General features: G+C 43.2%; 1 protein-coding gene across 1 annotated transcript; it reads left to right on the top strand.

Moving 5' to 3' along the window:
* The first annotated feature begins 2,908 nt into the window (after positions 1 to 2,908).
* LOC112073553 (semaphorin-7A) lies at positions 2,909 to 12,356 on the top strand. The gene is made up of 14 exons (XM_024140822.2): positions 2,909 to 3,064; positions 5,881 to 6,023; positions 6,549 to 6,596; positions 6,706 to 6,807; positions 6,901 to 6,994; positions 7,084 to 7,194; positions 7,307 to 7,449; positions 7,831 to 8,009; positions 8,393 to 8,501; positions 8,629 to 8,800; positions 9,701 to 9,816; positions 10,403 to 10,548; positions 11,318 to 11,394; positions 11,524 to 12,356. Exons 1-14 carry the CDS (start codon positions 2,962 to 2,964, stop codon positions 11,886 to 11,888), a joined length of 1,908 nt encoding a protein of 635 aa, XP_023996590.1. The 5' UTR covers positions 2,909 to 2,961; the 3' UTR covers positions 11,889 to 12,356.
* Positions 12,357 to 19,233: the final 6,877 nt, after the last annotated feature.

Here is a 19,233-nt window from a genome sequence, read left to right as displayed (position 1 = left end):
ACTTAACTTTATCCTCATTATGTAAACAATTAAATGATGATTGGGTAAAAAATAAAGTTGAATCCGCACCCTCCTAAAATGAATGTTTTGAAAGATATGACGATTACTGTTTTAGTTCATGGTTATTGTCCATAATTGTCTGTTAAACGATTATATGATTATTGTGCCAGCCCTTGAACAAATTCACGCTCAATGTTTGAGTAAGGCTGTGCCTCCAAGAAAACATCTGTGTAATGAAGAAACTTGACATCAATCTGCTCTTTTTCATCTTATCATGTGCCTTTGGAAAGATATGATGATCATCATGTGATTCTTCTCTCTAACAAGCTGAGACCCACATGACTTTTACATCTACAGTTTAGTGTGCTGCATCTGCTATTGTTTTGGCAGTGTGATATGGTCTAAGCTGTTTAAATATAGCCTATTTACATGATTACTACTGTATATGACACAGAATATTTGATTGTATTGTGACCTTAATCGTGACCTTGTTTGAGGTCAGTAGGTCACATGACCAAGGAGGTATTGAAATTAGAAACATTGAAAATTCATGTAAAATTGYGTGAGATGAAAATGGACCAAATAAAGCGTGTGCAATGTGTAGGCCCACTGAGTGTACATTCTGAACCTTGTTTGAAGTCAGTGGGTCACGTGACCAAGGAGCTGTTGAAATTCTAAAATGTAAATAAATAATTTAAAATAGTGTGAGATGTAAATCAACAAATAAAAAAATGTGTGCAATGTGTGTCTATGCCATCGGGTTAGCTAGAACGGTTGTGTTTTTATTTGTATTATATTTTACCAGGTATAATGTGTTATATTCTCCTACATTCCTTTCACTTTTCCACAAACTTCAAAGTGTTTCCTTTCAAATGGTACCAAGAAAATGCATATCCTTGCTTCAGGGCCTGAGCTACAGGCAGTCAGATTTTGGTATGCCATTTTAGGCGAAAATTGGGAAAAAAAGGGTCCGATCCTTCAGAGGTTTTCAAGAGCTATTGACATTTTTAAAATGTTATTTGTCACTATATTGACGGTCCCTAACTGCTGTTGGTGGAGGTAAGGAAAACTACAGGCGAATATCCGTCGAATATCCAACCTGAATCTGGTTTTACCTCGTTGCCCAAAACCCCTTGGCTTTTGATGACAGCTCAGCTCATTTTCCAGTTTAAACTTGATAGAGATTTGCCCCAATTAAATTAATGTATTATATTCTATGCACCTGGGTCGGAAGAGAGTAAAATACTACTGTTTAGTCTAGACCAGCCTTTCTTAAAGTATGGGGTCGCGGACCTGTTAATGGTGGGTCGCGACGTGTCAGTGTAAATGTATAATTACTTCATTAATTACTGGAATTGATTTGGTGCATCTGCGCTCTCTGTTCAGGGCGCTCTCTGTTTAGCAGCGGTCTCTGCTCAGTTTGGCAGCTGCGCGAGTGGGAGAGGGAGATGCGCTTGTGCTTCGCGGTTTACCGGATCAGTTTTTTTTGAAGATCACTCAGCGACACACGAGATGCAGCGCTGTCGTTCAGCAGCAGATGATGCGCTATCTGCCACTGACTTGTCATTTYCATTCGCATTCACTCACCGCTGTAATCAAATGGACTCATGCTAGCCACAAATTCTGACTGAGCTCAATTGTTATGAAACGCATATACAGCGATTAGTTTCTCTCTCTTTCATACAGATTTATAACGAGGAGCGCCCACAAGGTGCTTGTGCTTAGTAATGAGTCTCATAACGAACAAATTAATAAAACGACACGCCCTGACCAAAAATCCACACCATGATGGTAAACCCAGGGAGTTATTTCAGAACGGGAATAATGCTTCAGGAAACAGTGCTTCGACAGTGGAGAAGTAAGTCAGCTAGCAAGGCATTGTTGTCATTTTATAACAGGTGATGATAAGCAGAAATAAGGGAGTACTAACTAACTCATAGTAGTAGATGTGAGTTCCTCTTTCAAACAATCCCCTGGCTTTGTACACAGCTAATCGCTAACATTCTCCAAAACTAGCTAGCTACTGATCCTAGTAACAGTACAGACAAAGATGAAAAATGAAAAGGGCCTACTGCACATTTTACTGTAGAAATGAAATTATTGTTGAAAACGAGTCTAGGTTGGAACTGTTGCTGTTAAAATACAATAATAATTGTTATTAACTGGAATACACTTGATTGAAGCAAGATGCTTTTTGAGGCAAACACTCACACAGTTCTGGGTTGTTCATTTTTAATTCCTGTTCAGAATAAAAACGATGTATTGTATTTTAACAGCAACAGTTCCAACCTAGACTTTCTTTTAACAATCATTTCTACAGTAAGATGTACAGTAGGCCTGATCATTTTTCATCTGTACTGTTACTTAGGGTTGCACTATCAAAAAGCCTGTGTGTGTTCTGGTACTCATCTGTGTGATGTGATCAATCCGTTTATTCCAGTTCAGAATGAAAATGATTTATTGTATTTTAACAGCAACAGTTCCAACCTAGACAGATATGTAAGTGTTTTTAATGKGGGAAAATAAACATTAATACATATTTAATGTMATTGTTATTTATTGTTGTCTATGTTGCATTTGTTTTAGACATAAGGGCAATGAAATGTAATGATATTTATGTATAGTTGCATATTTTCCTAAGTTTGGGTCCCAGGAAAACACAGAATTTCTTATTTGGGTCCCAGGCTGAAAAGGTTTAAGAGCCCCTGGTCTAGACTAGTCTAGCCTTCTCAGAAGATGGGCTAATATGCGTAGTCTATCAAAAATATTACCGAGTGGAGCCTGTTTCCCAACAGAACAATTAAGCTACTTTGAGGCTACTGTACTTGATTGAAAATTGAAGACAAGACCAGACGGAAGATCAGACTGTATTTATACAGACCCCACCCCTGTGTTGTATGCTAAATCAACGTGCCTACAGTTTCAAGTAATTCATTGCGGAGAGCCTAGACTCAGAAAAGTATGTGTCCGCTCGCGCTCTTAGCCGTCTTTTTAGGACAAATGTTATTTTCGTTGAAAGCTTCGACCCTTACCCACAAACCGAGAGTGACATTGACAGACAAAGGTAAAGTAAGCTTTTTCTTTTAAATCAATAGTACAAGTGTTGAATGACGACAGCAGGGTTGAATGATTAGGCCTATTAGGAGTCGATTTATATTCAAAGCTACTAAAAGTGTATTGAGTCCACAATAGCCAAAGGGGTCGATTTATATTTAATACTAAACCATTTGGAGGAAAAGTCCACAATAGCCAAAAGGACTCTACTCTCTTTGAGTTATCTTTCTCTATCTTGATTTGGAACTGCGCTATCAAAGACAAGGCTGTTCTCATAGACTAGACTTAACATAGTAAAAGCAAATCCGGGACACTCAAATTAGTACATTATATATGTTATGTTTGGTATGATTACACAAGACCAATGGCGATTTTTTGCAGTGATGTAAAAATACTTTAAAGTACTACTAGTACTTTGGGGTATCTGTACTTTACTTCACTATTTATATTTTTGACAAATTTAACTTCACTACATTCATAAAGAAAAGTATTTACTTTTTATTCCATATATTTTCCCTGACACCCAAAAGCACTCGTTACATTTTGAATGCTTTGCAGGACAGACAAAAGTCAAATTCACACACTTATCAAGAGAACATCCCTGGTCATCCCTACTGCCTCTGATCTGGCGGACTCACTAAACACAAATGCTTTGTTTGTAAATTGTGTCTAAGTGTTGGAGTGTGACCCTGGCTATCCATAAATAAAAATACATGTAAAAATTGTGCCGCCTGGTTTGATTAATATAAGGAATTTTGTATTATTCATACTTTTCCCTTTCCTTTTGATAGTTAAGTATATTTTAGCAACTACATTTACGTTTGATACTTAAGTACAGTACCAGTTAAGAGTTTGGATACACGTATTCATTCCAGGGTTTTTCTTTATTTTTACTATTTTCTACATTGTAGAATAATAGTGAAGACATCAAAACTTTGAAATAATACATATGGAATCATGTAGTAACCAAAAAAGTGTTAAACAAATCAAAATATATTTTATATTTGAGATTCTTCCAAGTAGCCACCCTTTGCCTTGATGACAGCTTTGCACACTCTTGACATTCTCTCAACCAGCTTCATGAGGAATGCTTTTCCAATAGTCTTGAAGGAGCTCCCACATATGCTGAGCTGCTTTTAAAGTTGGCTGCTTTTAAAGTTATCACAAACGGCCGTGTTTGGGAGTCCCATAGGGCTGCGCACTATTGGCCCAGTGTCATCCGTAGGCATCTTTGTAAATAAGAGTGTGTTCTTAACTGGCTTGCCTAGTTAAATAAAGGTTACATTTGAAAAAAAATACAAAACTTAGTCCACTCTGTTCATAACATATTGTAGTTTTGGGAACAGAAAATTGTATTGAAATCAAATGTTTCATCGATGAGAAAATTAACAGAATGTATGCCAAAATCTATCTCGTTCCATCTTCTCACACTGCAGGCAACGGGGCTTCGGTAGTGAGTTGAAACACCAAGCGGAAGCTTCACATTTATACATCCAGTGAAATATCTGTCTCATTGTTCTATCTCTAATAGTACTGTCTGAAGATAGGCAGGAACTGCTTCTCCAATAGAAATCCCAGATCACACTTGTAGGCGATGTCATGGAGACGTTGGCTAGCTAAGCTCATGCAGGCCATCAAATCAAAGGCACTCCTTCGATATACAGTTGTTTTTGACTGAAATTAAAATGTGTTATTTTGTCACTTTCACATGGTTGGAATAATAACATATTCAAATACTTAAAGACATTTCACTTCTCTCATTGACTTCTCAAACCCCGGCCTGGTCTGCTCGGTCTGTTTCGCAAACGTTCCCGGAAGTCTAGCAATGTTGGGTCTCTGGGTTTAGAAACTCTGTGGTGCTATGCCGGAATGTGAAAACATACCTCAATCCAGGGATGGAATATGTCGTTGTACTCATAATCATCCCGAATCGAGAAGATTTAAATACTGCTTGTTTTTAATTAAACTGACGTTTTCACCAGCATGCTAGGCAAGCTAATGCAATAGCAGCCCATTGAAAGTGCAACGCCTAGAGTTGGGGTGAGTACCTACCGGAAGTGTTGTTGAATCCAATGGGTTGCTTTAGCATTAGCTTGCCTAATGGCAGTTTAATAAAAAATGAACAGTATTTCAATCTTCCCGATTCACTTTTCATCATTTCATGATGATTAGAAGTACAACGATATATTCCATCCCTGGATTGAGGTATACTGTGACGGGCTCTGGCTGTCCACATTCTGACATAGTACCGTTCCGATTCAAGGGAGAGAAATGAAAGAGAGTAGGATCCTTTTTGCGCTTCTCCAAAAGTACAAGAACATGAACCATATTTCATACCTTTGTCATTAGCCAACTCTGGTAAGGAACATAAACTATTCATACTCATACAAGCCTACATTAATACTGAGCTTGAACATATTTAATGAGGAATGTCCATGAGATATCATACAGCCCTTCACAGTGGTGCGATAAAAGGACAGTAGGCCTATCCTTAATATAATATGGAAATATGCTATGCTACGGTAAAGTTAGAATGATAAACTCATCTCGCACAACGTGAATCATTAACCCTATTCAAATTCGGTCACTGGGTACCTTCTTTTATTTAACTCTGGCAATGTCAGTATACACTGTGTGTACAAAACATTAGGAACACCTGCTCTTTCCATGACATAGCTTTCACCTGGTCCGTCATAAGGATCAATCATGGTTTCCAAGAAGTTATCCTAGTTCCAGAGTGTAATCTCAATGAGCACAGTTTTTGCATGAACACATATCCAGTCCAGTCATATGTTTGCTTAATGATTTATATCTCTGTGTTCTCAGATGTGAGCTTCCTAAGAATCCAACTGTCTGGGAATAACAGCCACATAGAGCTCCTACAGGGCCCTCAGGACAACATAGTATATGCTACAGGCCACATAAACCTGTTCCAGGCAAATTTCCACAGTTCTAATACCTCTAGAATGGTAGTATGACTGAGTTACATACCCTTACTGCAAACCTTACTTGTGTAGTATTGTGCTGCTTTATATTGATTTAGCTCTATTCAGGTTGTGCTCTAAGTAGGATTGTCCAATACAGTTGCTGTAATGTAGATGATGGTAATAACAGAGGGAGGGATATTTATATTTTTACATTCAATATTTAGCTAAACAGTCCTTCCCCTCTTACATGCTGTGGACTAGATTGTGTTGAAATGGATGTATTGAACATTGTACTCTACATGTACAGATGTAGGATCTTACTTTGATCACTATTTTGTTGCTGCACAGCAAGAAATGCAAACTTGTAGTTTATTCAATGTTTAAGAAGGCTTTTAAAGTTTGTAATATCCACTTTAAAATGTCACTTGATTTACCCTAACGAAAATGTATCAATGCCTACAAAAAATGTCCATTAATTATAATCCACATGTTCTGTTGTATTAAACTCGCTCAAATGAAGATCCTACATCTGTACCTGTACAATCTTTTTAATGATTGCCTTTGCAGAGTCCTGTGTTTCGAGAGGGATGTAGAAGTAAAGATTCCACATCACCAGTGAGTATCTGAAAAGATGAGAGGATGTTGGTTTTATAGCATAGTTCATTACTAAAGCTGCACATATTGTGTTTACAACCATGTAACACAGTTCTGTTTTGGCCTTCAGGACTGTCACTATAACATCACTGTTTTACACATGACTAAAGATCCAAACCAACTGTTCCTGTGTGGAACCAATAGACAACAACACACATTGTGCTGTTACATGGTATGGGAAATACTTTTCATTATATAAGTATACATGACTTTTCATGGTACCATTTTGCCATTGGCGTGTTAACACAAAACGATTCCACTGTAGAACCCATCAGACGACCCGTTTAACTGCACTCCATCCAAGGGCATCCAAGACATTGGTCAACACATAAATGAAAGAGACCCGTCGCTTCTCATTGGTGAGGAAAATGTCTAATTGGAAAACATTACTCTATAATAAGACCTAATGTTCATGAGTGGTTATTGAGCTAATGTGTTGTGTCTCCAGTTTCTTCTGAGGTAGAGGAGTTCTACACCACTCACTCAGGCACAGAGGGTTCCGTGGGGATCAACAGGTTTGGGAAGAACAGGCTATGGACAGAAATGGACAGTGGAACAGGTATGGAACAGGGCGAGAGAACAAGACATGGCCTGACATTGTTTTGCGTAGTACTGTATATCTGATCAGACTGTTCATGGACTGTCATTATTCCTCCTGTTCTTTTCCTTAGAACAGAGATATGTGAGTTTGGTGGCTAGCGGGCAGAGAGAGGATCGTCTGCAGGACAGACTATATGCTTTCTACATAGAGAAGATCCGAGACCCGAGTTTAGACTCTGATCTCTGGGTTCCYCGGGTTGCTCAAGTCTGCATGGTAAGCACCACAGGAGGTTGGTGGCACCTTAATTGGGGAGGACAGGCTCGTGGTAATAACTGCAGTGGAATCAGTGGAATGCTATTAAATATATCAAACATGTGGTTTCCAGGTGTTTTAATGCCATTCCATTTGCTTCGATCCGGCCATTATTATGAGCCGTTCTCCCCAGCAGCCTCCACTGGTAAGCACTACATACTGTAGAACATGAATCATGCCTGCACTGTATGTAATCACCAGTGTTGCAGTTTAGTTCAGAACATTTTTGTAGCTCTTTCATATACGGTACCACTCCATTTCTGCCCATTTAAGCCCTTAATTAAGACTAACACTACCCACTGTGATTATCTTAGCATGTCTGTGGTTGCATGTGTGTTCCAGGCTGATCGTGGAGGACCTAAGAGCTATCTGCAGTTCAGGTGGACCTCCAAGCTGAGTGCCAGGCTCTTCTGTGGAGACCATGACAGCAGGCTGTCCTTCACCCAGCTAGTGGACGTGAACAGTGTTCTGGCAGAGAGGTGGCAGGATACCAGGGTCTATGCACTCTTCAGGAATGGCTGGTAGGACGCCATACTGTAGATAGATCAGAATGGACCTTAGTAACATACACAAATCAGCAATAACAACACAACGGGAGCTGATAGCAGGGACTCATAGTACAGTTTATGACATGAAGTTGCAGTGCCGTTAAGAAAATAAATCAAATTTGAAAGAGAAAAAACATAAAACTGAATGTGACACAACCATTAAGAAAACCAAAATGTCGTAGTCTTTGTTTTGTTCTTATCACCATGGAAGTTTGGGTTGTGCTTCCCCTCTCCCCTTTTCTGATCTTGAGAGTCAGCTGTTTCTCTGAACTGAAAGCGGATGTTGTGAAACATTGTGAAAGAGATCTTTAGTAAGGGGGTAGTTGAAACTTGCTAAGCTCTGTGTCTGCCCCTAGGGGTATGAGTGCTGTATGTGTCTACACCGTAGAAGATATTGACCGCATCTTTAACACCTCCAACTTCAAGGGACACACAGGGTCTGTTCCAAGCCCACGACCTGGGGAGGTATGCTCAACAATATGACTTTCTGGTCAGCTCTACTCCTTTACTCTGTATGTCTACTATATTGGACTGTATTCTGTGTATGTCTTCGTATGTTGAAGTATACATAAAAGTGTCCATCCTCTTGTAGTGTGTTAAAGACAGTACTAAACTCCCCATGGAAGTCCTGAAGATGGTGAACACGTTTTCAGAGATGGAGGAGTGGGTCACCAGTAGGCCTCTCCTGGTCACTCGCCACTATTATCACCACATCATCGTGGACAGAGTCCAAGGCAAAGGGAATGTACTGTTTCTGTCTCTAGGTGAGAAGTTTTGATCTCTAGACGATGAATCAGATATGATCAGTCTGAAAGGAATGACGGGAAAGCTTATGTTTGGAGACCTTTAACATAGACCTCTTATGACCCAGCAGCAAGTGATGATAGGGAGCCGTATTGTGTATACGTACAGCATATTTATAGGAATGTAGATGAGATGAGAACGTTTCCATCTTATACTCACACCAGTTTTAAGAGACAGAGGCTTCCAGAAGGTTGAAATACTATTGACCGTACATGGGTGTAAAGTGATCTTTTGTAAGGTGAAAAAAAGGTCTGTCTGAGCGGTTTATTTTTAAGTTTAAAAAGAGAACTAAGCAGAAGTATACTCTTATCACACTGTGCTGGGAAACCAGAGATGCAGTTCATTTCCCATCATTGGCACACACAGACTTATTCAAACAACCCTAACTTGAGATTCACGCTTGCACAACAGTTTGTAGGTTGTGGTTAGTGTCAGAGAAGTACAATCCAAACATGAGACTGATGAATGTAATTGACGTACAGTATCAGAAGCATTACTGTAGCAATAGTCATAGATACTCATAGATATGTGTCCTTAGGGTGAGTCTATGCATCACCATGCATCTGTACTGTGGGTGGTGTAATATGACTGGAGGATGTCTCAACATTATGATGAAACATGAACTATTGTGTGTTATGCTTAAATGACTGTGTTGACATTTCTTACACACACCTTTTTTTTGTAATGTTTGACTCTCACTCATATCCTCAATGATCGATAACTGCTGTTTGACACTGTGTGTGTGTGTGTGTGTGTGTGTGTGTGTGTGTGTGTGTGTGTGTGTGTGTGTGTGTGGTGTGTGTGTGTGTGTGTGTGTGTGGTGTGTGTTGTGTGTGTGTGCGTGCGTGTGTCTACACTAGGGAATGGAGGGATTCATAAGGTTCTGGAGAGGGATGGTCATGCCTTCATCATCGCTGAGTTACAACCTTTTAACTACAGAGCACACATCCTCAGTATGATGTTGCACTCCTCCACGGTGAGTCAAGGAACACAGCCCACACGGAAATCTACCCACAGATCCAACAGTGGTAGTAATGAAACATGGAGTGGAATAGACAATAGTCAAAGAGATCCCTTTCAAACCATGTTTTAACACGTTGATCAGTTATTTGATCATGGCTGAACGTTTGATGATTCAACCACAGATGTTCTTGTCCTTAAAAGGCATTCCATATGCATATCATTTGACGGCATTGTGGATTTAGTTTTATGATAAGTATTGGCCACAGGTTTKAAATCGCATGCCTTATTCAAATACACAGAATGTTGTAGGCTGTTGCTAACGTTAGATCCATCTCCAATGCGCCCACATCGGAAGGTGGTTTCTAAAATCCGACGACAATACGCCCCAGAGGTCTGAACGGGATGAGAGGGACAATAGACAGGAACAAATTCAACCATAACAACTATATTTATATCTCTATAATAATATTGTGAAAGAAGTGGTGTTCTTATTGTAAATCAGTAACTTTCTTCTGTAGTCAACAGTCATTGTTTGAGTACTTCCTACAGTACTCTTTTGACAAAGAGTGTACTAATGTTCTTGTGGTGTTGTGTTCCAGGGGAAGCTGTATGTGGGCTCCAGCAGAGAGCTGGTTCAGATTGACCTGGGCAGCTGTGAGCAGTATGGAGCCCAGTGTGAAGACTGTGTCCTGGCCAGAGACCCTTACTGTGGCTGGGACGGCCATCACTGCACCACAGCTACAAAGTAAGACCAAACACAACCTGGTTTCATCTTATAGCATCCGCTGTATAGATATTTAATGGTAGTGATTCAAAAATAGATTTTTCATTAATGGTTTCCTCTCTGCGGTTTCCTGTCAGCCTTATACAGTTTATTTGGAACACTTCATAGTGTTTGTCAAAAATGCTAATATAGAGTGGTGCATTATTTTGGCCATTATGCTAGACCTTATTTTCCATCAGTTCAGCTCAACATGGCCAGAGCCAGTTTTTCCAGAATTATGTAAACAAACATGGCCCTTTTCAAACAAATGTGGTGTCAGATGAGGCCATGAAAACAAACAAAATATACTTCAAACAAATATGGTGTCAGATAGAGGCCATAAAAGCAAACAAAATATACTTCATTTGATTAAACGTAACATACAAGTCTGTCTGCAGTGTGTGTCAGTGGAAAAAGTTCTCACTTCCTCACTCTGATCCTCACCTGCTGTTAAAAGTATACTACACTTCCTCCTCTACACTTCCCCAACACATGCACACATGCTACACACACACGATACTACACACTACCTGTTGTGTAGTCAAATGCTCTATGCTCTGTTGGTGTGATACCATGTGTTTTCAGTTCATCTTTGCAGTTTCAAATAACTATCACTGCCAACCACAAGGTAGACACTCTACTGTCCCATAGACAGGAATGAGCAACCTCTGAGAGAAAAGAGACATTCACTATTTGCTGTTTGAGTTTCTGGTTGAGACTCCTTAACTCGTATGTGCTTGTCTTTATACAGTAATACAATTCAGGATGTGGAGAACGGGAACCATCAGGTATGCAGCAACATATCCAGAGGAGTTACTGCAAGTAAAGGTGTGTAGTGTTACAGCCATCCTTGTATAAATACAAAACCATTTATTATGACCATCTACTATAGTAAAGGATGGAAACCATCCACAATGGTTAGCTATGGAAGTCTAAAAAGCTATGTTTTGCTCTTAGTTTACTTTCTAAGGTCATCAGGTTACGCTGCAGATGGAATCAGAGTTTCTCAATCTTCAAAGTACTTCCTCCATTGCCCAACCTTGTCCAGCCACGCTGAGTACAGCTGGAGGCACCATGGCAACACCACAGCAACACCGTGCATCTCCACAGGGTCAGAGCACCAGTGTCTCCTGCTAATAGAGAGCATGGGCCCTGAGCAGCAGGGAACATACAGCTGTGTGTCTGAGGAGAGGGGCTACCACCGGACCCTGGTGCAGTACCAGTTACAGCTGGACAGTGGGGCCACAGGCCTGGCCTCTCACCACCTGCCCTGTCCTGGTCTGGGTCTGGTACTAACACTGGTCCTGACTTTGCTCTGTTAGCATCGGCTCTATGGACTCTCACCCCAGCCCTATAACCAGCCCTATAACCAAGCTGACAAAGTACAAGCTGACCCTGCACTTGTACTTTGGTCTTCCTTACACCCACGCTACCTCAAGAATAGTTAATGACAGTCAAGTGACCGAGCCATTTCGCTGAGCCGTTTCCTTTGTTACTTTCACAATCAATTGGTAAAAAACATAGCGCTGTAGAAGTTAAAGCTACTGCACTGGTGCTGAGTTAAGGATTTATTGGCTTTATATGTTTTATAATCATGCTACGTTATCCAATATGGAACTTTTCAGGAGTTTAAAATATTTTATGTGAAAATCTGAATATACAGTATATATAGCAAAAACAGACTAAGTTTGTTACATTTTAGAAATCTATTTTTTACTTAACTCCTAACTTTCTTGCTAACAGCATGATGGTTGTAAATATATACAGTACCAGTCAAAAGTTAGGACACACCTACTCATTCAAGGGTTTTTCTTTATTTTTACTATTTTCTACATTGTACAATAATAGTGACATCAAAACTATGAAATGACACATATGGAATCATGTAGTAACCAAAAAGTGTTCAACAAATAAACTCAGCAAAAAAAGAAACGTCCTCTCACTGTCAACTGCATTTATTTTCAGCAAACTTAACATGTGTAAATATTTTTATGAACATAACAACATTCAACAAGAAGACATAAACTGAACAAGTTCCACAGACATGTGACTAACAGAAATTGAATAATGTGTCCCTGAACAAAGGGGGGGTTAAAATCAAAAGTAACAGTCAGTATCTGGTGTGGCCACCAGCTGCATTAAGTACTGCAGTGCATCTCCTCCTCATGGACAGCACCAGATTTGCCAGTTCTTGCTGTGAGATGTTACCCCACTCTTCCACCAAGGCACCTGCAAGTTCCCGGACATTTCTGGAGGGAATGGCCCTAGCCCTCACCCTCCGATCCAACAGGTCTCAGACGTGCTCAATGGGATTGAGATCCGGGCTCTTCGCTGGCCATGGCAAGAACACTGACATTCCTGTCTGCAGGAAATCACGCACAGAACGAGCAGTATGGCTGGTGGCATTTCATGCTGGAGGGTCATGTCAGGATGAGCCTGCAGGAAGGGTATCACATGAGGGAGGAGGATGTCTTCCCTGTAACGCACAGCGTTGAGATTGCCTGCAATGACAACAAGCTCAGTCCGATGATGCTGTGACATACCGCCCAGACCATGATGGACCCTCCACCTTCCAAATCGATCCCGTTCCAGAGTACAGCGCCTCAGTGTAACGCTCATTCCTTCGACAATAAACGCGAATCCGACCATCACCCCTGGTGAGACAAAACGCGCGACTCGTCAGTGAAGAGCACTTTTTGCCAGTCTTGTCTTTTCAGCGACGGTGGTTTGTGCCCATAGGCGACGTTGTTGCCGTGATGTCTGGTGAGACCTGCCTTACAACACGCCTACAAGCCTCAGTCCAGCCTCTCTCAGCCTATTGTGGACAGTCTGAGCACTGGTGGAGGGATTGTGCATTCCTGGTGTAACTCGGCAGTTGTGTTGTTGCCATCGTGTACCTGTCCCGCAGGTTGATGTTCAGATGTACCGATCCTGTGCAGTTGTTGTTACACGTGGTCTGCCACTGCGAGGACGATCAGCTGTCCGTCCTGTCTCCCTGTAGCGCTGTTTTAGGCGTCTCACAGTACGGACATTGCAATTTATTGCCCTGGCCACTTGCAGCATGTCTAAGGCACGTTCACACACATGAGCAGGGACCCTGGGCATCTTTCTTTGGTGTTTTTCAGTAGTCAGTAGAAAGGCCTCTTTAGTGTCCTAAGTTTTCATAACTGTGACCTTAATTTCCTACCGTCTAAGCTGTTAGTGTCTTAACGACTGTTCCACAGGTGCATGTTCATTAATTGTTTATTGTTCATTGAACAAGCATGGGAAACAGTGTTTAAACCCTTTACAATGAAAGATCTGTGAAGTTATTTGGATCCTGAAAAAGGTACATTTATTTTTTTGCTGAGTTTATATTTTATATTTGAGATTCTTCAAATAGCCACCTTTTGCCTTGATGACAACTTGCAAACAGTACTGCCTCAGTTTGTATGATGGCAATTTGCATATGCTCCAGAATGTTATGAAGAGTGATCAGATGAATTGCAATTAATTGCAAAGTCCCTCTTTGCCATGCAAATGACTGAATCCCCAAAAACATTTCCACTGCATTTCAGCCCTGCACAAAAGACCAGCTGACATATGTCAGTGATTCTCTCGTTAACACAGGTGTGAATGTTGACGAGGACAAGGCTGGAGATCCCTCTGTCATGCTGATTGAGTTTGATTAACAGACTGGAAAGCTTCAAAAGGAGGGGTGGTGCTTGGAATCATTGTTCTTCCTCTGTCAACCATGGTTACCTGCAAGGGAACACGTGCCGTCATCATTGCTTTGCACAAAAAGGGCTTCACGGGCAAGGATATTGCTGCCAGTAAGATTGCACCTAAATCAACCATTTATCGGATCATCAAGAACTTTAAGGAGAGTGGTTCAATTGTTGTGAAGAAGGCTTCAGGGCGCCCAAGAAAGTCCAGCAAGCGCCAGGACCGTCTCCTAAATTTGATTCAGCTGCGGGATCGGGGCACCACCAGTACAGAGCTTGCTCAGGAATGGCAGCAGGCGTGAGTGCATCTGCACGCACAGTGAGGCGAAGACTTTTGGAGGATGGCCTGGTGTCAAGAAGGGCAGCAAAGAAGCCACTTCCCTCCAGGAAAAACATCAGGGACAGACTGATATTCTGCAAAAGGTACAGGGATTGGACTGCTGAGGACTGGGGTAAAGTCATTTTCTCTGATGAATCCCCTTTCCTATTGTTTGGTGCATCCGGAAAAAAGCTTGCCCGGAGAAGACAAGGTGAGCGCTACCATCAGTCCTGTGTCATGCCAACAGTAAAGCATCTTGAGACCATTCATGTGTGGGGTTGCTTCTCATCCAAGGGAGTGGGCTCACTCACAATWTTGCCTAAGAACACAGCCATGAATAAAAGAATGGTACCAACACTTCCTCCGAGAGCAACTTCTCCCAACCATCCAGGAACAGTTTGGTGACGAACAATGCCTTTTCCAGCATGATGGAGCACCTTGCCATAAGGCAAAAGTGATAACTAAGTGGATCGGGGAACAAAACATCGATATTTTGGGTCCATGGCCAGGAAAATCCCCAGACCTTAATCCCATTGAGAACTTGTGGTAATCCTCAAGAGGCGGGTGGACAAACAAAACACCACAAATTCTGACAAACTCCAAGCATTGATTTGCAAGAATGGGCTGCCATCAGTCAGGATGAGGCCCAGAAGTTAACCTCTCTTGGGTACGTGAGACGTTAGCGTCCCACCTCAACAACAGCCAGTGAAACTGCTGGGCGCCAAATTCAAATACAGAATACTCATTTTTAAAATTCAGAAAACAAAACATATTTTACATAGGTTTAAAGATGAACTTATTGTGAATCCAACCACGGTGTCAGATTTAAAAAATGCTTTACGGCGAAAGCATACCTTACGATTATTTGAGAACATAGCCCAGCAGACCAATCACTACAAACAGTAACCAGCCAAGTAGAAGAGTTACACAAATCAGAAATAGAGATAAAATTAATCCCTTACCTTTGATGATCTTYATATGGTTGCACTCAGCAGACATTCATTTACTCAATAAATGTTCAAATTGTATCCGTAAAGTTCATAGAAACTTGTCAAACGATGTTTATATTCAATCCTCAGGTTGTTTTTAGCCTTAGTAATCGATAATATTTCAACCGGACAATAACGTCGTCAATATAAAAGGTAAACAAGAAAGGTACTCTCTCGGTCGCGCGCATGAAAAAGCTCTGTGACACTTTAGGGTCCACTCATTCAGACTGCTCTTACTTCCTCATTTTTCAGAATACAAGCCTGAAACACTTTCTAAAGACTGTTGACATCTAGTGGAAGGCATAGGAACTGCAATTTGAGTCCTAAGTCAATGGATACTGTAATGGCATTGAATAGAAAACTACAAAACCAAAAAGAAAACTACTTCCCGAATTGATTTTCTCAGGTTTTCGCCTGCCAAATCAGTTATGTTATACTCACAGACACTATTTTAACAGTTTTGGAAACGTTTGAGTGTTTTCTATCCAAATCTACCAGTTATATGCATATCATATCTTCTGGGCCCGAGAAGCAGGCAGTTTAATTTGGGCATGCTTTTCATCCAAAATTCCGAATGCTGCCCCCTACCCTAGAGAAGTTAATTGACAGCATGCCAGGGTGGATTGCAGAGGTTTTGAAAAAGAAGGGTAAATATGGCGGCGCCCAGTTCCCGGCTGCGTCCGTAGCTGTTAAGACCCCAAAGTATTCCGGTAAGGCGGATTGGGAAGCTTTTCATGCTCAGTTTGAACTGTTAGCTCATTTTAGGGGGTGGTCGAATGAAGATAGGGCACTGCAGTTGGCTTTATGCCTCACGGATGATGCTCTGGCCTGTTTGATATTGATTAGCCCCGAGGACAGACGTGATTATGGTGCTTTAGTGGGAGCACTGAGGAGGCGCTATGGACAGTGTGTACAGCCCGGGCTACTGCGCTCCGAACTGAGTAATAGAYGCARGCAGCCTGGAGAGCCTCTACGGGTGCTAGCTAATGACATTGAGAGCCTCTCTCGGCGGGCATATGCTCACATACCCCCCTCCGTGCAGAGCGAGCTAGCACTGGATCAGCTCATACAGGCGCTCTCTCCTACGGAGCTGCGCTGGCTCATCCTGAGTCATTGCAGATAGCCTTGGAGAGGGAGCTGGTGTGGGCTGGGGCTTCAGCTGGGGCTTTGGTGGGGGTGCAGGGAGACAGACCCTCTGTGCAAGCTGGGGGGCAGAGCAGCCCGGAGCCAGAAAAGCSTGCATGGGTGGCTGAAATGACAGAACTCATTYGTGCTGTGTCGCTACAGGCGGCACAAAACACACGCCCTGGTCYCGGGGTCTGCTGGTGTTGTGGCCAGCCAGGTCATCTGCGCCGGGATTGCCCCATGTCCCCCAGAGCTCACGGAAACGGCTCTGGGTCCGCATAGACCGGGTAGTGCGGACCCCTGGCTTTCTATCCCAACCACCATCTTCTTCAGGAGGAGCCCACCGGCACAGACGGGGAAGCAAGGCTCCACTTCCCCCAGAAGCAGACGAGGGCAAGCGGATGGAGCCTGTTGTTGTGATGGGCCGGAACTGTGTTGGGGACTTTTGTCATGTCCCCGTCACTGTGGAGGGGGTGCCCTGCTCTGCCCTGGTGGTCACTGGGTCCACAGTAACCCTGGTGAGGCCAGATATTGTGCCAGGTTGGACTCAGTGTGAGCCCACAACTGTGCAGCTCCGCACAGTCACAGGTGAGCTGGCACCCATGAAAGGGAAGGGAATAATGACTCTGACAGTAGGGGCAGGTCTGTGCATCCTCCTGTGTGGGTGGCGGCTGTTCAGGACCCTTGTATACTGGGGTTGGACTTTCTTAGGAACACAGGCTGCCAGTTAGACCCAAATGGGGGACACTGAACTTCCAGGGAGGGCCGGAAGTCACCATGCCCCCCCCCTAGTGTCACATTCACTCAACCCAACAGACTCTTTACTCCAACAGTTAAAGCAGCAGAGACTCATGGCTGCCCCCCCCCCCCCACTCTGTGTGTGACTTTTCCCCAGCCCCCTGTCACCTACGGCTGTGTGTTACATTCCCCCAGCTACCTCCACGACACAGCCCTCTGTGAGCCCGGGCCGCGCCCCCCAGCCAGCTACTCCCAGGTGGGAGAGGAAAGGACACTGTCTGCAGTGAGGGAGATATGGGGGAGGAACTGTGTTGGTCTTGACCCCGAGCAGCAGGAACGGTTGTGGCAGTTGCTGTTTGAATTCAGAGACAGCTTTGTGCTGAGTGAGGAAGAGGTGGGTCAGACTCATCGGTGCAGCTGGTAGATCGACAGGTGATGCTCGACCCATCAAGATGCGTCCCCGCCGTATCCCGCTGGCACGCCAGGAGGCGGCAGACAAGGGCTGTGTTGGAGATGCAGTGGGCAGACTTCATTGGCCCTCAGACAGCCCCTGGGCGGCGCCAGTCGTCCATGGTTCCGAAGAAGGGGGGCAAGCTGAGGTTCTGTGCAGACTACAGGCGGCTGAATGAGGTACCAGGAAGGACTCATACCCCATACCACGTATCGATGAGTCGCTGGACCTGGTTAGGGGGTTGATAGGTGAGAATTATCTGTTCATTGAATGACTAGAATATTCCACCCTGAAACATATAATTGTATGGAAGTGATTAGAATGTATAAAAATCATAATCAATAAATGTGTGTAGGTGTAAGTAACACAGACTGTCTGAGCTTGGTGCCGACCTGACTAGAGATTTGGGACGAGAGAACAGGGAGTATGTCTCAAGGACAAGGTCACTAATCTCTGGCGGCTGGGTAGCAGGACATCGTTGTGCGTCTGGCTTTGTGTGCTATGTGTGTGCGTCTGTTTGGTGTTTATGTGGTGTAGGTGTATGTGTGTGCGTCTGTTGTGTTGAATGTGTGGGCATGAGAAGGTCAGTATAAATGAATTGTTTGTATTCTTGACTTGAGAACGTTCCCGTGAATAAACCTTTTTGACTATTTAGCTGGGCCTCCGTTCTGTTTCATTCACCAGGATCTTACAAAATCTGGTTTGCAGACTGGAGTAATATATTAAATTGGGTTTTATGAACCTGGAGAACAAAATTCTCTTATCAGGGGTCCTCCTGGTTCTCCCCACTGATAGACCTCCGCAGTGGCTATGGCAGAGTGCCCCTCTCCCAAGGCCAGGCAAACTTGCGTTTCCACTACAGAGGACACTGGCAGTATCAAGGTCTGTGCTTTGGCCTGTGGCAACGCTCCAGCTACTTTTAAGCGTTTGATGGACAGGGTTGCTGGATGGCATCCCCGAAAGCAGTGTCTGGTATACCTCGATGACCTCCTGGCCCATGGCAGCCTCTTCCACGTCAGCCCTGGTGGCGCTACGGCGTGTGCTGGAGAGAGGTGGCTGCCGCAGGTCTGAAGCTCCACCCCGAGAAGTGCACTTCATGAGGAGAGAAGGTGTCCTTCTTGGGCCACCGAGTGGGGAAGGAGGGGATCAGCACCATGGAGGACAAGGTGGGGGCTGTCAGAGCCTGGCCCACCCCCACCGACCAGCGTCGCTGAAGAGTTCCTGGGCCTGGCCTCGTACTACAGGAGGTTTTGACGGGGCCTTCTAAGCGTGGTGCTCCCTTGAACCGCTGCTGCCGAAGGACAAGGTTTCCCTTGTAGCAGTGGAGTGTGGAGGAGGCCC

This window comes from Salvelinus sp. IW2-2015, unplaced genomic scaffold, assembly GCF_002910315.2.
Source record: "Salvelinus sp. IW2-2015 unplaced genomic scaffold, ASM291031v2 Un_scaffold2291, whole genome shotgun sequence".
Taxonomy (NCBI): domain Eukaryota; kingdom Metazoa; phylum Chordata; class Actinopteri; order Salmoniformes; family Salmonidae; genus Salvelinus; species Salvelinus sp. IW2-2015.
Note: the sequence above shows the minus strand (reverse complement) of the source record. Positions and strands in the feature narration are given on the sequence as shown.